The sequence below is a fragment of the Trachemys scripta genome, chromosome 7, assembly GCF_013100865.1.
Source record: "Trachemys scripta elegans isolate TJP31775 chromosome 7, CAS_Tse_1.0, whole genome shotgun sequence".
In the NCBI taxonomy this organism is placed as follows: domain Eukaryota; kingdom Metazoa; phylum Chordata; order Testudines; family Emydidae; genus Trachemys; species Trachemys scripta.
The window spans coordinates 73,557,396-73,575,067 of NC_048304.1; the positions used below are offsets into that span (position 1 = coordinate 73,557,396).

Genomic DNA, 17,672 nt, shown 5'->3' on the forward strand with positions numbered 1-17,672 from the left:
GGGATGCCCTCCTTCTTACCTTCAGTGGCCCCTTCCAGCAGATCCCAGGTGCTAGCTCTGTGTGGAGAGGCAACAGCAAACAGCTTGGAGCTGTAGGAAGGAGCCGCTGCTTTAGCGCCATGGGGAGAGGCAGCAGCAAAAGCAGCGGCTCTCCCTGCAGCTCCCAGCTGTTTGCCACTGCCACTCCCCATGCCTGCAGCTCCCAGCTTGCCAGCTCCAGCAGCTGCCATGCAAAGAGGGAACCCGATGACATCATATGCCCAAGCGGGGCCAGCAAACCATAGCAAAAATTGGGGGGCGAGGGGAGGAGCACATAAACCCATGTGCCACCCCCCCACACACACACATCTTCTCTGGCTTCTGCCCAGCGGGGAGGGGTGGTCTCAGGGCTTCAGTCCTGTGTGACTTGCCTGCCAGTGCTCGGGGCTTCAATATATAGCAGCATATCTGAACTAGCACTACCTTTAAACTAAACATTGGAAATTATGCAGTATGAGCTACTGTTACCCTTAATAAATGGGCATTTTAATCCCATTATTATTTCACCTTCTTCTGGGATACTGACCCTAGAATACCTCTAATTCTCCTAATGGATCTCAGGTACACAATGAAAACAGGAACAATGCAAAACCTAATGATATTCTGTATGAGATCTCTCTGAGTAAAAAGGAAAATGAAGGTTACTTACTTGTATCCGGAGTTCTTTGAGATGGACTATGCATATTCCCACTCATGGGATGCTCCGACCAGCACAGCCTGAATGGTAGAACTCTAGCCAGCAATGTTCTCTGGAACGCTCATGTCTGTCCCTCAGCCCTCCCATCAGTGAACATTAAACCTTCCATGGCAAGGATATAAAAGGGGTATGGTGGCCAGCTGCCTCAGGTCCTTTTCCCCTGGCCTCAGGTCCTCTGAGAGTAGGACTCCAAAGCAGAGAGGAAAGGTGTGCAGAATGTGTGAATATAGAGAGTCCATGTCGAACAACTCCAGTTACAAGTAAGTAACCTTCATTTCTTCTTTGACTATCCTCTGCATATTCCCACTCACAGGACAGTCTAACTACGGTAACTCTGACCCAGGCTGGTGGGAACATGGAATCCTGGTAAAATGAGAATTGCATTGCCAAATTTTGCATCTGATCTAGGTTTTAAGTCTAAGGAGTAGTTCCTAGTAGAAGTGTGGATTGTATACCACATTGTTACTCTTTATGTTTCTATTAAAGGAATATGTCTAGCAAATGCCACAGATACTGCTTCTGATCTAGTAGAATGAGCTCTAATTCCTTCAGGAAGACAGGAATTCATCAGCTTATAAACTTCAATACATAGCCTAACCCATCTTGAAAGAATTTGTACAGTGACCTCTCTCCCGTTATTCCTCTTTTCATAAGAAATAAAGAAATTGGGAGACTGTTGAAAATGCTTAGTTCTATTTAAATGAAAACTAAAGCCCTTCTAACTTCTAGCACATGAAATCTAGCCTCCTCATCTTGAGTGTGAGGTTCAGGAAAAAAAAGCTGGTAACAGATTTATAGTAAAATATAAGAATCTTGGGTGTGTACAGAGAATTCCTTTATCCTTATGAAAGATAGTAAATGGTGGGTACAGCATTATCACTTGTAATTCACTTATGCGCCTTGCAGAAGAGATAGCTATCAAGATGACTGTCTTAATAGATAAAGAGAACAGCATACAGATTCCCACAGTTCAAATGAATGTTTCATTAACTGTGTAAGCACTATGTTTAAATTCGAAGATGGTATAAGATATCTAACCGGTGGATATAGATTATTAAGACATTTCAAGAATCTTTACATCACGAATAAAAACTAATTTACTATCCACAGGGACACAGTAAACTGAAATTGCTGCAAGATGAACCTTGACTGGTGACAAACAGAGACCAACTCTTTTAAGATATAATAAGTAATAATAAGTAGGGCTGTTGATTAACCGCAGTTAATTCATGCAATTAACTAAAAAAAAAATCGCAATTAAAAAATTGTGATTTATCGTGCTGTTAAGAATAGAATACCAAATGAAATTTATTAAATATTTTGGATGTTTTTCTACATTTTCAAATATATCAATTTAAATTACAACAAAGAATACAATGTGTACAGTGCTCACTTTATATTATTTTTTATTACAAATATTTGCACTGTAAAAATAATAAACAAAAGAAATAGTATTTTTCAATTCACCTCATACAAGTGCTGTAGTGCAATCTCTATCATGATAGTGCAACTTACAAATGTAGACTTTTATTACATAACTACACTCAAAAACAATGTAAAACTTTAGAGCCTACAAGTCCACTGAGTCCTACTTCTTGTTCAGCCAATCGCTAAGAGAATCAAGTTTGTTTACATTTATGGAAGATAATGCTGTCCACTTCTTAATTATGTCACCTGAAAGTGAGAACAGGCGTTCTCATGACACTGTTGTAGCTGGCGTCGCAAGGTATTTACACATGCCACATGCGCTAAAGATTCATATGTCTCATCATGCTTCAGCCATCGTTCCAGAGGACATGCTTCCATGCTGGCGATGGTAGTTAAAAAAAATAATGCGTTAATTAAATTTGTAACTGAACTCCTTGGGGGAGAATTGTACGTCTCCTCTTCTGTTTTACCCGGATTCTGCCATACATTTCATGTTACAGCAATTTCAGATGATGACCCAGCACATGTTGTTCGTTTTAAGAACACTTTCACAGCAAATTTGACAAAATGCAAAGAAGATACCACTGTGAAATTTCTAAAGATAACTACAGCACTCAAGCCAAGGTTGAAGAATTTGAAGTGTCTACAGAATCCGAACCACCAAAAAAGAAAATCAACCTTCTGCTGGTGGCATCTAACTCAGATGATGAAAATGAACTTGCGTTGGTCCGCACTGCTTTGGATGGTTATCAAGCAGAACCCGTCATCAGCATGGATGCATGTCCCCTGGAATGGTTGAAGCATTGAGGGATATATGAATCTTTAGCGTATCTGACATGTAAATATCTTGCGACGCCAGCTACAACAGTGCCATGCAAATGCTTGTTCTCACTTTCAGGTGACATGGTAAACAAGAAGCAGGCAGCATTATCTTCTGCAAATGTAAACAAACTTGTTTGTCTGAGCGACTGGCTGAACAAGAAGTAGAACTGAGTGGACATATAGGCTCTAAAGTTTTACATTGTTTTGTTTTTGAATGCAGGGGTTTTTGTTACATAATTCTACATTTGTAAGTTCAACTTTCATGATAAAGAGATTGCACTACAGTACTTGTATTAGGTGAATTGAAAAATACTATTTCTTTTGTTTTTTACAGTACAAATATTTCTAATAAAAAATAAATATAAAGTTTGCACTTTACACTTCGTATTCTGTGCTGTAACTGAAATCAATATATTTGAAAATGTAGAAAACATCCAAAAATATTTAAATAAACGTAAAAAGTATAAAGAATAAAAGTATTCTATTATTAACAGCATGATTAATCACACTTAATTTTTTTAAATTGCGTGATTAATTGCGATTACTTTTTTTAATCGCTTGACAGCCCTCATAAGAAGTAAGACAGAATATGTAAGTAATCAGAGCGGCATATGGATCTACATCAGTGGTTCTCAACTTATTTATCATTGTGGGCCGTATATGCGGGACCCCCGACCCTGCGGGGCAGGCCGGCAGCCTCGACCCCGGACCCTTGCCGTGGGGGGCAGGCTGGCAGCACCGACCCTGACCCCGTTGAGAGATGAGGGAGGCACATGAACATGCTAACAAACACTTCTATCTAGAGTTCTATTGGTCAGGCTGAACGGTCTGTGCATCCCATTAATGGGAACATGCAGAGGACACCTGAAGAACTGTGCAGCACTACCAATGAGATCTCTCCATGAAAAAGCAATGGGGCCATTAATGATCTACCCCATCCTCTCCTCAGGTCTACAAACACACTAGTATCACCTCATATTCCACAGTGTTGAAAATGTCTGATATATCCAGTATGAAAGAAAAAGATATACTGAGGTTGAGTGTGATAAATTGCATTAAAATGACATGTTAAATTGTAGGTCCATTCAAAAACACTGGAAAATACTAAAGCCTAGTTCTAGATTGGTTTGGGGTGAGAATATGACCATGCAGTTGGTTGCTGGTGAGGTATTTCTCCTTCCCATCCAGATGGGTATATAAAAAGATCAGGCATGTAAAAGCGCTACCAGTTGTTCTCACACATTAGTATTTTTATTGTGGTCAGAGATATCTCAAAACATTAGAATGTCTAATTTTGTTGCCTACTCTACTTCAGTTTCAGAAAACTCTGGGAAAGACTAAAATACCCTTATTATACATTAGGGGCTAACGCTGAACTCCTCCCATTTCTCCCTTTTGCTGTACTTACTTCATCGCTATTCCATCTGTTTGATACCACTGGGCGTAGGCGCTTGACACACACCACCTCTCTCATATCTTCATAAGATGGATCATTCGGCACCATGTCATAATATGGCAACTGGTACTCTTCAACAATACCTGAAATATGTGTGAAAGATCAGGGTAATATATGCAAGAACAAACTAAATCCATAAATCTGCTCCTAATCTAAACTCCTAACTAACTGAAGAAGCATAAATTAACACAAAATTCTCTTGTTAGCAACTTAAATTCATCAGTGGTTGAAAACTATAGGTAACACAGAATTGTACATAATATGACTTGCTGAAAATTTATAGTTGATGGTGGACATTTAGGACTAAATGCTGACTTAATTACCTATAGTCCCACTTAATATTTGGTGCTATCTGTCCTATTACATACTATAGACCTACTCCCTACAACAGAGGAGTGCATACATGCATATCTTCCACTTTATTCTGAGACTGCCTGCAATCTTCCTATTTCACCTAGTTCACCATATCCAAGAAGTGTACTTCATTGAACATATAAAGACAGATCACTGTCCCAAGATGATGCAATCTAAATTAGGATGAAAGGGTTACTCACCTTGTGCAATAACTGAGGTTCTTCGAGATGTGTCCCCCTATGAGTGCTCTACTTTAAGAGTTTTAGCACCCTTGTGCTTGTTATCGGAGATTTGTGGTAGCAGTGCCTGGTTGGGTCGCACATGCTCAGTCCCCATCTCGTGCTGCCTCAAGCAGTTAATTGGCACTGTGTGAGCAACCTCCCCTCTGTTCCTTCTCTACTGCAAAGCATGAGTGTGAAACTCTGAAGTAGAGGGGCAGAGGGAGGGTAGTGGAGTACCCATGGGGACACACATCTCGAAGAACCTCAGTTACTGCACAAGGTGAGTAACTCTCTCTTCTTCGAGTGATGTCCCTGTGGGTGCTCAACTTTAGGTGACTTCAGAGCAGTGCCCTCCAGTGGAAGGGAGGGGCTTTGGAGTTGACATTGTGGCAGAGGATAATACGGTGAGTCCAAATAATGCATCAGATGTTGCAGGCTGCTCTAATGCGTAGTGCTACATAAATGTATGGGTAGAGGCCCATGTCACAGGTCTACATAGGCCGGAATGGGAACACTGTTCAGAAAAGCTATTGAAGTTGACATTGCCCTGGTGAAACGCATGTGAATCCCCATAGGGGGTTGCAGGTCTTGTGGCTGGTAACACAGTTTGATGCATTCTGAAATCCATTTGGAGAGCCCCTGTTTGGATATGCCATTTCCTTTTGATTGTTCCATGATTGAAACGAATAATTTTGGGACTTGCGGAATGACCTTGTTCTATCTGTGTAAAAAGCCAGGGCCCTGCGAACACTGAGGATGTGAAGTGTGCATTCTTGCCTATCCTTATGTGGCTTAGGATAGAACGTGGGTAAGTAGATGGTTCGGTTGAGGTGGAATGAGGCAGCAACCTTAGGTAAGAACTTGGGATGCGGTTTGAGAGTGATTTTGTCTTCAGAAAATACTGTGTAGGGTGAATCAGCCATGAGGGCACCTAGTTCCCCCATTCGTCTTGCAGATGTAATGGCGACTAAAAAGGCCACCTTCATTGACAGATGGAGAAGTGAGCAAGTGGCTAGTGGCTCGAACTGGGTATCTGGTGATGCCCCAGAGAACTAAGTTGAGGTCCCATGGCGGCGTGAAAGTGTTGAGGCTTTTCAGAAAATGTTTGGTGGTATCTTATGGTGGAAAGCTGCTATGGCTGAGAGATGTACCCTGATTGAGCTAATAGATAGGTCTGATCTCTTAAGTTCATGCAGGTAATCCAGAATCAAAGGTAAGGGGGCAGATACCGATGTGGTCTGCTTCGTGTGACACCAGGAATCAAAGTGTCTCCATTTGTGTAGATATGTGCAGCAGGTAGTCGGTCAGTGACTATTTAATAAAATGTTCTGTACTTCTTTGGAGCATGTCATTTCAGGTCCTTGGAGCCATGGAGCAACCACGTTTTGAGATGGAGTGTCTCCAGGGTCGGGTGCAGAGTTCATCCCGTGTCCTGGGACAGGAGACAAGGCAGGAGAGGAAGAGTTTGAGGTCTGCACACTGACATTCTGAGAGTGTAGAGGAACGATGTTTGACAAGGTCATGCAGGGATTATCGGTATTACTGTTGTCTTGTCTGCTTTGATCTTGTGAGGCACTCACGCCATAAAGGGAATGGAGGTGCAGGGGAGGAGGCATATAGGTGGAGAGCGTCCTCCATTTGATAAGAAACGCTTCTCCCAAGGAGTGATGGCCCATGCCGGCCCTGGAGCAAAACAACAGGCATTTGGTGTTGTACTCCATTGCAAAGAGGTCTATTGTGGGGAATCCCCATTGTTTGACTATGTTGTGGAGAACCCTGGTGTCAAGTTCCCACTTGTGGTCCTGAGAAAAGTTCCTGCTGAGTGCATCTGCCATAGTCTTTTGACATCCGGGCAGATAAGCTGCTATAATATGGATGTTGTGCTGGATGCACCAGTGCCAAAGTCACATGGCCTCTGCACACAGGGAATGTGAATGTGAACCCTTCTTGTCTATTTATGTAGAACATGCATGCCAAATTGTCCATGAGTATTTGTATGGTCTTGTTTCTGATCATGGGTAGGAAGATGGGGCATGCATTGCGAACAACTCTGAGTTCTAGCAGATTTATGTGAGGGTGGGCTTCTGTTAGGGACCAATGACCTTGAGCAGAATGTGAGTTCAGATGTGCTCCCCAACCTATGAGGGACGCATACGTCGTAATAGTCAATGTAGGAGGGGCTTGGGTGAAAGGCACTCTCAAGCATACGTTGTGTGGTTGTGTCCACCAAGATAGAGAGTCTTTTACTTTGCTTGGCATTGTGAGGCATTTGTTTATACTGTGTCTTCATGAGCAATAAATTGAACGGAGCCAAGCTTGTAGGGTTCGCATATGTTGCATATGTAGCATGTTGAGCGATGAAGATCGATGCGGCCATGTGACTCAGTAATTCCAAACAAGTCCTGGCTGTTACCTGGAGGCTGTTGAGTGATGTGGCAATCAGATTCATTCACTGAGGGTTGACCTTTTTTTTTTTTTTTTTTGGGGAGACCTAATTGCGGAAAGAGGCCTATTGTTTGTTGAGTACCCTCCACTGCTGCTGGTCAATTCGCTGCTTATAGTAGGCAATCATGCAGATATGGAAATATCACGATTCCTCTCTTGCAGAGACTCCCGCGAGTACCTTTGAGAAGACTCGGGGAGAAATGGACAGACCCAAGGACAGGACCTTGTATTGGAAATGATCTGGTCCGAGAATGAATCAGAGAAATCTCCGACGTGATGGGTGAATCATTATGTGGAAGTATGCTTCCTGGAGGTCAAGGACCGAGAGCCAGTCCCCTCTTTCTAACGCTGGGATAATGTTGGCCAGCGTCACCATCTTGAAGTGTTGATTTCTGATGAATTTGTTGAGCCATCAGAGATCAAGAATGGGTCTTCATCCTCCTGTTTATTTTGTGTGTGTGAGGTAGTAATTTGAGCAGAAACCTGTCCCTTTGTATTTTGTTGGTATCAGTTCTACTGCTCCTAGCCGGATGAGGTGGGTTACCTCCTGTCGCAATAGATCTTCATGAGAGGGGTCCCGGAAGAGGGAAGGGAGGGGTGGGTATGGAGTATCCAACTTCAATGATCTTCAGCACCCATCTGTCTGTAGTGATAGATTGCCAGACTGGGTAATAGGGGAGTTAAACGGTTTCCAAATGGCTGGGAGATGGTAGGAGTTTCCACTGTTGAAAGTTGGGGGGTCTCGGGCCCTCGACCAATGTTGATGAGACATGGTAGACTGATTTGACAAGTATAGTCTCCTTGGGGGTCATTGTTTCTGGGCTTGTGGCTCGTATTGCCTGTGTGTCTGTGCAAACTGAGTGGACCGGAAGCTCTGTGGGTTATAATACCTTCCTTGTCTTCTCTTTGTCCTAGGAGTATAGATACCCAAGGACTTCAGAGACGCCCTTGAATGGCAGGTCCTCCACTGTTGCTTGCACTTCTTTAGGGAAGCTAGAGAGATGCAGCCAGGACGCCCTCCTCATTACGATCATGGTGTGGATCGTGCTGCTCTAGCTGCAGAGTCTAGGGCAGCTTGCGGTGCCATCCTGGTGATCAGTTGGCCCTCGGAAATGAGTGCACTAAATTGCTTTTTTTCCCCCCTCAGGGAGAAATTCAATAAAATCGGATAGTATGCCATAATTTGTGTGGCTGTATTTGGCTAATGACATATGATTGTTTGCCCCTTTCATTAACAGCATCCACTACCAGGGAGCTTGGTGTGGGATGTGAAAAAAGAAAAAGTGGTTACCTACCTCTCGTAACTGTTGTTCTTCGACATGTGTTGCTCATGTCCATTCCAATAGGTGTGTGCGTGCCGTGTGCACGATCGTAGGAAGGTTTTTCCGCTAGCGGTACCCATCGGTTTGGCTGTAGATACCCCTACAGTGGCGCCTTTATGGCGGTGTATATAGGTCCCTGCCGACCCATTGCCTGCTCAGTTCCTTCATGCCGGAATACTCCGACAGAGGGGCGCCGGGCGGGATTTGGAATGGACATGAGCAACACATCTTGAAGAACAACAGTTACGAGAGGTAGGTAACCATTTTTTCTTCTTCGAGTGATTTCTCATGTGAATTCCAATAGGTGACTTCCAAGCAGTTCCCCCGGAAGGAGGGGTCGGAATTCACCTGGTGAATTGCAGGACTGCCCTGCCAAAGGCTACATCATCCCTTGCCTGCTGGGTAATGGCGTAGTGTGACATGAAGGCGTGGATGGAAGACCACGTTGCTGCCTTGCAAATGTCCTGGATAGGAACCTGTGCCAGGAATGCTGCAGACGACGCATGCGCTCTGGTGGAGTGCTCCGTAAGCGGAAGGGCTGGAATTTTAGCCAGGTCGTAGCAAGTCCTGATACAGGACGTGATCCATGATGAAATGCACTGGGACGAGATCGGGAGCCCCCTCAACCTTTCTGTGATTGCAATAAAGAGCTGTGGTGACTTACAAAATGGCTTTGTGTGCTCAATGTAGAATGCTAGGGTACGCCTGACATCCAGGGAATGGAACATGCGCTCCCTGTTACTGGCATGGGGTTTAGGGAAGAACACAGGTAAAAATATGTCTTGGTTCACATGAAACTGGGAGACAACCTTAGGCAGAAATTCAGGATGAGGGCGTAGCTGCCCCTTGTCTTTATAAAAGACCATATATGGTGGTTCAGAAGTCAGTGTGCTCTGAGCTCGGTTACCCTTCTGGCTGAGGTCATAGGCGCCGACTCCGTGGGTGCTCCGGAGCTGGAGCACCCATGGGGAAAAATTGGTGGGTGCTCTACACCAACCGGTAGCCAAGCTTCCCACCCCACCCGCCCTCCCCAGCTCACCTCCGCCTCCTCCCCAGAGCACGCCGCGTCCCCGCTTCTCCTCCTGTGCTTGCCGCAGTGAAACAGCTGTTTTGTGGCGTAACAAGTTGTGGGAGGGAGGGGGGAAGAGCGGGAACGTGGCGCGTTCAGGGGAGAAGACTGGGAAGAGGCGGGGCTGGGGCGGAAATTTGGGGAAGGAGTCCAATGGGGCAGGGAGGGGGCAGAGTTGGGGCAGGGACTTTGGGGAAGGGGTTGGAAAGGAGACAGGGCAGGGGAAGAGTCGGAGCGGGGCTGGGGGTTGAGCACCCACTGGCGCCAGGAGAAGTTGGCACCTATGGCCGAGGTTATGGCCAGCAGAAAGGCCACTTTCGATGATAGGTATGACAGAGGGCAGGTTGCCATGGGCTCGAAAGGGGGGTGCATGAGTGCGGACAGGACAAGGTTGAGGTTCCACTGGGGAACTGGCAGTTGTACCTGGGGATAAAATCTGTCTAAGCCCTTGAGAAACCTGCCTACCATGGGATTATTGAACACTGACCCACCCGCTGCCCCTGGGTGAAAGGCTGAGATGGCAGCCAGGTGTACCCTGAGAGAGATATTGCTAACCCTTGCTGCTTAAGGTATAACAGGAGAATTGGAGCTAGCTGCTGTTCAGTTCCCCTTTGCCAAGACCAAATGGAAAAACGCTTCCACTTTGCCATGTACATGGTACGAATGGAGGATTTCCTATTTCCCAGCAGGACCTCCCTCACTGGGTCCGAACACTGAAGCTCAAGAGGGTTCAGCCATGGAGTTTCCACGCCATGAGGCGGAGGAACTCCAGATTGGGGTGTTGCAGACTGTCTTGTGTGATTAGGGTCGGACAGACAGGAAGCGCCACTGGTCTGTCCACTAAGAGGTTCAACAGCATGGTGAACCAGTGCTGGCGGAGCCACTCTGGCGCTATGAGGATCAAGGAAGCCCTGTCCTGGCGAGTCTTGAGGACTCTGTGTATGAGAGGGAAGGGCAGAAACGCGCACAGCAGGTGACCCATCCGTGAAAGGCATCCGCGATGGAGCCTGGGCTGCGGTTCAGGAAGGAGCAAAACCACTGGCACTTCCTGTTGCTCCGTGTCACGAACAGATCTATGTGGGGAGAGCTCCACTTCTAGAAAATTGAGTGTGCAATGTCCAGCTGGAGGGACCATTCATGGCCGTGAAACGAACGGCTAAGGCAGTCGTCTAGCTTGTTCTGTGCCCCCAGAGGGTGCGACGACTCAAGGTGTATCGAGTGGGTGATGCAAAAATCCCACAGCTCAAGGGATTCCCGGCTCAGGGGAGAGGAGTGAGCACCACCCTTTTTGTTTATATAGAACATCGCTGCAGTGCTGTCCCTCAGCACCGACACACATGTGCCCTGCAGGCGGGCCTGGATGAACTGCCCTCAGCTCCCTTACATTGATATGCAGTGATAGTTCTGTGTGGGACCATTGGCCTTGGGTCCTGATATTGCCCACGTGCACTCCCCAACAGCATAGGATGGGGTTTGGCAAAGGGTACTCCCGCACAAACAACTTTCGGTTGCAGCCACCAGTGGAGAGACTCGAGGAAGCGAGGGGAGAGGATAACTATCATGTCCAGCGGGTCCCTGCCCGGCCTGTGCACCTGCGCCAACCATGCCTGGAGTGGCCGAAGGCGTAACCTGGCGTGCTGTATCACATATGTGCAGGCTTCCACATGCCCCAATAGTTTAATGCAATTTCTGGCCATGGTTGTGGGAAACCAGCGAAGGTGCTTGATAATGTTGGTAAATGATTGGAAGCACAGCTCCGGCAGGAACGCCTTGGCCTGCATGGATTCCAAGAGAGCCCCTATGAATTCTATTCTCTGCGTCGGGGCCAGTGTGGATTTGGGCACGTTCAATATGAGGCCCAGCATATGGAATGTGGCCCAGGCCAGGGACACATGCTCTGCGGCCCGTGCTTGGGACTCGGCCTTGATAAGCCAGTCTTCTAGGTACAGGAATACTTGCACCTGATGTTTGCAGAGGAAGGCTGCCACGACCACCATACACTTGGTGAATACCCAGGAGGCCACCAAGAGCACGTACGGGAGCACACTGAACTGATAGTGCTGGCCACTGACTATGAATCTCAGGAATCGTCTGTGGGCCAGGATAATAGATATATGGAAGTATGCATCTTTCAAGTCGATGGCGGCGTACCAGTCCCCCGGATCCAGGAAAGGAATGATGGTGGCCAAAGAGATCATGTAGAACTAAACCTTCCTTATGAATGTGTTAAGATCTCACAGGTCCAGGATAGGCCAGAGCCCACCTTGACCTTGGGGATGAGGAAATAGCAGGAGTAGAACCCCTTGCCCCTGAACTCCTGAGGAACCTCCTCTATTGCCCCTAAAGCGAGGAGTGATTGCACCTCCTGCAAGAGGAGTTGCTCATGAGAAGGGTCCCTGAAGAGGGACGGGGAAGGGGGGTGGGAGGGAACAGAATTGGACAGAACATCCCACCCCTACCGTGCTGAGGACCCAACGATCTGACGTGATCTGGGACCAAAAACGGTAGCAGCGGGAGAGTCGATTCACAAAGGGGGGGGTAAGGATCCGAGACTGAAACTGATGCTCCGTCCTCGGGCGCATCTTCAAAGGTTTGGCTTCGGGGCCGGGGGCTGAACCCTGGCCTTGGCCTGAGGAGGACTGTGGCAAGCGCCTCCTATTGTTTCTGCCCCGTCTCCTTGGAGAGTCTCGCCTAGGAGGCCCAGAGTAGAAGCGGGACGGGGGCTGAGGCTTAAAAGCTTTCTCTGAGGTGCTGGGGTGTTGGTGCTCCTTGGAGGACTCCTTCCTCGGAACCGGAACATCCCGCACTTAGGCCAGAGCGCTGCGCGCCAAGGATGCCGGTGCCGCTTCCGGCTGCGGGTGGAGGGCCAACTGCATCAGGAGGAGCTTCAAACGATAGTCCCACTCAGTTCTGGGTCTGAAGCTCCTGCAAATTGGGCACTTATCTGTCTGATGTCCCTTTCCTAAACACTTGAGACAGGCAGCATGCAGATCGCCCGTGGGCATAGGTTTCGCGCACCTCTCGCACACCTTAAACGCCTGCAACCGAGGCATGCCCTGGCGCCTGGGGAAACTAGGACGAGGGGGAAGCCCCCCGAAGTAAGTCCAACTAATCTACGAATAATATAAAATGAACTAACAACTATATGCAACTAAGAAAAGGGCACCACTAGGTAGGCACTTGTGAATGCAAGAGACTGAGCTGCTCCAATGACTCTCACTGGCGGTAAGAAGGAACTGAGCAGGCGGCGGGTTGGCAGGGACCTATATACACCGCCTTAAAGGCGCCACTGCAGGGGTCTCCACAGCTGACCCGACGGGTACGCTGGGGAAAAACCTTCTGATGACTGAATGCGATGCACGTGCACACCTATTGGAATGCACATGAGCAATCACACGAAGAAGAAACTCTCTTCCCTTTGCAGGGATATAATATTTCCTGTCGGACCTCTTGCAGGTTGGAGCGACTGTTGCAGCGGTCTGCCAGACGTGCTTGACAGGTTCCATGATTGCATCATTCATGGGGGGGGGGGGGGGGGGAGGCATGATGAGATCATCCGGGAAGGAGGAAGAAAAGTGACCACACTGAGATTGTCCATCTGAAATTGGTACTGAAAGCCTGCAGGTCAGGCAGTGTTTAAAGCCCAGTGAACTGGGCATGCCCCTGAGGGGAAAATTTCCCCCTTCTCCATGAGGGGAGAACTAACACTACTCTAACAGTGAAACAAAATACTAGCTTCTACTGAGGGAAAGAAATAAACTTTTTTTTTTTTTTTTTTTTGGGAAGAAAAAAGAAACATGGAGAAAGTGGGAAGGCAAATTAGCTAGTCAAAGAACTAATGGAAAAGGGGTAAAATACTAAGCTATGAGGCACTGCTGAATGCTCCTATTCAAGCCAAAGGTGGTAAAGGAAGGGGAGTTGAGGGGGTTGGTCACACAGCGTCAGTTAACTGCTTATGGCAGTGTGAGACTGGGACTGCACATGTGCAACCCAACCAGGCACTGCTACCACAAATCTCCAATTACAAGTGCAGGGGCTCTCAACCACCTAAAGTGGAGCACCCACAAGGACATCACTTGAAGAAGAACTTACAAATTCTTGAAAAGAGAGAGTGCAAATTTGGGAAGAAGTAGAAGACAGAAAATATGGGATGAAGATAGAGAACACAATGTAGGGAAAGAGACAGGTAAGAAGGCACAGGAATAAGACCAAAAAAAGGGGAAATAGATATTGAAAACAATGTAAGAAAAAAGATAAACAAGTCATCTATCATAGGAAAAAAGAGGAAGAGTAGAGTGGAACCAGGCACAGTATAAAGGTATAAAAAAAGCAAGAGAAAAATAGTAAGTTATGTTATAAAAAATGAATTAAGAAGACAGTTGATTGACAGTGTTACAATTAAGTGAATCACACAGCTGTTTTGTTCTTTTAAATGCAGGGTGCCTGTCCTTGAGACACAGGGCAAGCGGTAGAACTCAAGTATTTTCCATCCTCTTCAGAAGGTTTAGTCTTTGGATTAGAGGTATTGGGTAAATTCTTTTGAAAACTTAGTTTTGTAAATAAATTTTGAAACACAAGATTTAAAGGCTTACCTCCTGTGACACAACGCCGAGCCATTTCCCAAATGATCAAGCCAAAACTGTAGATGTCAGCCATGATATATGGTTGGAAATGATTTTTATTTAGGCTTTCATCTAGGACTTCTGGGGCCATGTAACGTTTTGTTCCCACTCTAGTATTCAAAGGGACATCAACTTCATTCGTATCACTAAATGTAAATAATAAAGGTTAAACCAACTGTGGAGCAGTACAAAGAAATTGATGTCATGCAAAAAGATGCAATTATTATTGTACGAAGTAAAATTATGAACTATAATTAAATTATAGATCTTTCTCAAATCCTCCTTCCAATATTACAGCTTATAATATATTATGCTTCTTTTAGACAGATTAAATAAAAAAAGATTATAAAATACCCAACATAAAAGTTCATGTGACTGCTTTGCAAAAAAAACCAAACCTGCACACATGACTAAGCAGACAGAAGCAGACAATTCCAAATGTTCAAGACTCAAAATGCATTCCTAATATCCACAGTTCTACACATCAATACTCATGCTGAAGTTTTCTTGTGTTCTAGGATCTGATATCCACTTCAAGACATTGGTAGCCCGTGCATTTCACTATAAGCTTTACATGTACAGTTTTTACCCCTATATTAGACCTAAAATACTCTTATTTCTAATAGGAACATTTTGAGCACACTGAGCAGGTTACAATGAGTTTTACAAAAACACAACAAAAAACAACCTATTTCTACAAAATTACCTGCATTTATAATGTTCTATCACCATACTATCCAGACACCCACTAAAAACTGTACTAGAAATTACCACGTCAATTCTTGGACAAGGGCTTGCAGTTTCTTTGGCACTAGTGTGGGAAAGTGAAATTTTGAGGCTGCTTCAGACATTAGCAATTGTTTTTGTAGTAATTTTTCATATTTTTAAACACAGTCAAAACAGTAATTTTGTAGGTAATATATATTACTATTCAATTCATTTATTTCAACTTGATCTTTGATGCCTTTCAACATACGTGCAAAAGATACCAACTATTAATAGGCTTTGATCATCTACCTGTTAAATTTCACTGCAAGACCCAGGTCGGCAATACAGCAGCTTCCATTTTTCTTTATCAAGATATTTTTACTCTTCAGGTCCCTGTGTGCAATAGCAGGCTTGCCTTGTGTCCCATAAATTTCTGTGTGTAGATGGCACAGACCACATGCAGCAGAATAAGCCAGTTTGAGCAAAGCCCTGTTGTCAAGTGTGGCACATTTCAGGAAGTCATACAAGGATCCATTTTCATGGTAATCTGTAATCAAGTAAAGTTGTGTCCAGGAGCCTGTGCCTTTAATATCAGCTGCTATAAAACCTGTGAAATGCATAAACAAAGTTAGCATTTAGTGTTACATAAAAACCACATAATTCATTACTTGGAAGACTTTTCAGGAAATGAAAAAACTGCAGACTCATTTTAAAGTAAGACTCAACAGCCCCTTACAAACCCATCACTTCTTATTTGGGGACCAGGAGTGCTAGTTTAGGTTTCAACCTCATGTGATGTCACAATGCTGGTCTTCAAGCAAAAAGAAGAAAAGTCAGGATCTGTTATTTGTAACATTAAAAATAAGCAAGATCCATAGTCTGCATATAATTATAGCATTTTTATTATTATATGGTATGTTACATTCCTCCAGTGATTTCATAAAGGAACTTCTCCACACTCTTCATGAAACAACTACAATTCTTTGAAATACAAGTCCTCCACTACCCATTCAAATTACAAACTGCTTACTTACCAAGTATGTTTTCATGACGCATTAGAACAGTCTGGTAAATCTCAGTTTCTCTGAACCAACTGGCTTCCTCAGTGGTAAAAAATACTTTGACTGCCACTTTTTCGCCGCGCCATTTACCCATCCACACCTCACCATATCGCCCTTTCCCAACTTGTCGCACCATCTGAATCTGTTTGGCAATAGTGCGCTGAACCTAAACAAGGAAAAAAAAAATCAGCAAGTGATTGAAGGCACATTGTCAAGATGGTTGTCAGTCTTCAAACTTTGCTTGCCTTAACAATGGTCCCATTTCAAAGATCTATTCTAGATTCTTTCCAGCTACTCCTTCTAACTAATCATTGCTGCCTCGATTGGGAGAGTGAATGTATATAAAAATCAATAACTAAAATACTCAGAGAAGAAAATACATTTGATTTTTGTTTAAATTAGACTGAGCTAAAATTCTTCTAATTTGTATAGGATTATAGCCACCTGTCTCACTGGATAAGCCTTTTGCTGAGCTACTACAATAATTATGTTAAAATGCATGCCTAAATTCACTGTTGAATCAGCCTGTTTATGCAGTTATTACAGTTGTTCATAACCAATGTAAAGTATGCCAGTGTGCAGTACGCAAGTCTATTTTATTAAATATCATGAATAAAGCTGAAGAGAAAATCTTACAACTGGAATAGTATTATCCAAGTCTAAGGTATTTTATCCGAAGGCCTGTTGGAGGACAGAACACTCTTTTGTATTTTACTGGCCTCAGCAGGTTTTCTACAAAAGAATCCCTCTTCTCATGCTTTCTAGTTCTGGTTCATTATGTGGAAGAGAAAGACTGACTAACATTTGTGTGCGTTTGTTTTTACTTTCATACTAACTGCAGCTCAAAAAAGTATATAGAATTAAATATTTACAGCTAAATAGCACAGTTCAGAAATGAAGTATACAAACAGGCAAAGGAAGAAATGGGTGTTTTCAGGTGAGATAATAAATGAGACGGAGAACTGATGAGGTTGAAAAACACAAAGAAAACAGCTCTTGTACCAACCTATGGCCTGACTTTGTAGCAGTAACAGAGAGGAGAATAATACTAGATTGATAAAAGGAGAAAGAACAGTAACCTTCCTTACAAGTAACGGTGGTTCTTCAAGAAGTCGTAATCACCTCTGATCCCACTGCAGGTGTGCATGCACCCCATTGCATGTGAGATTGGATATTTTATTTTAGTAACAGCATCCATCAGGGTTGCACATGTGCCTATGCCTCTCCTTGTGCTCTCATGCAAGGGTATAAAGAGGGAGTGGCTGTGATGCTCCCTCAATTCCCTTGCAATTTGAGTCCATGGAAGCAGAGAACTCTGAAAAGCAGGGACGGAATCATGGGATCCACATTGACCACATCTTGAAGAACCACAGTTACTGTAAGGTAAGTAAAAGACGTTTACCTTTCGTAACTCTTGTTCTTTGAGAT

At 44.7% G+C, this 17,672-nt stretch overlaps 1 protein-coding gene across 1 annotated transcript in view; it reads right to left on the reverse strand.

Annotated features, from left to right (window-relative positions):
• The window catches only part of BMPR1A (bone morphogenetic protein receptor type 1A), a 174,528-nt gene that overhangs the window by 3,811 nt on the left and 153,045 nt on the right, over nucleotides 1-17,672 (reverse strand). The window contains exons 9-12 of the mRNA XM_034777384.1: nucleotides 16,218-16,410; nucleotides 15,493-15,790; nucleotides 14,446-14,621; nucleotides 4,395-4,525 (exon numbers count right to left, since the gene is read on the reverse strand). Coding sequence (XP_034633275.1) covers nucleotides 4,395-4,525; nucleotides 14,446-14,621; nucleotides 15,493-15,790; nucleotides 16,218-16,410 — 798 coding nt within the window. The remainder of the gene's footprint in view (nucleotides 1-4,394; nucleotides 4,526-14,445; nucleotides 14,622-15,492; nucleotides 15,791-16,217; nucleotides 16,411-17,672) is intronic.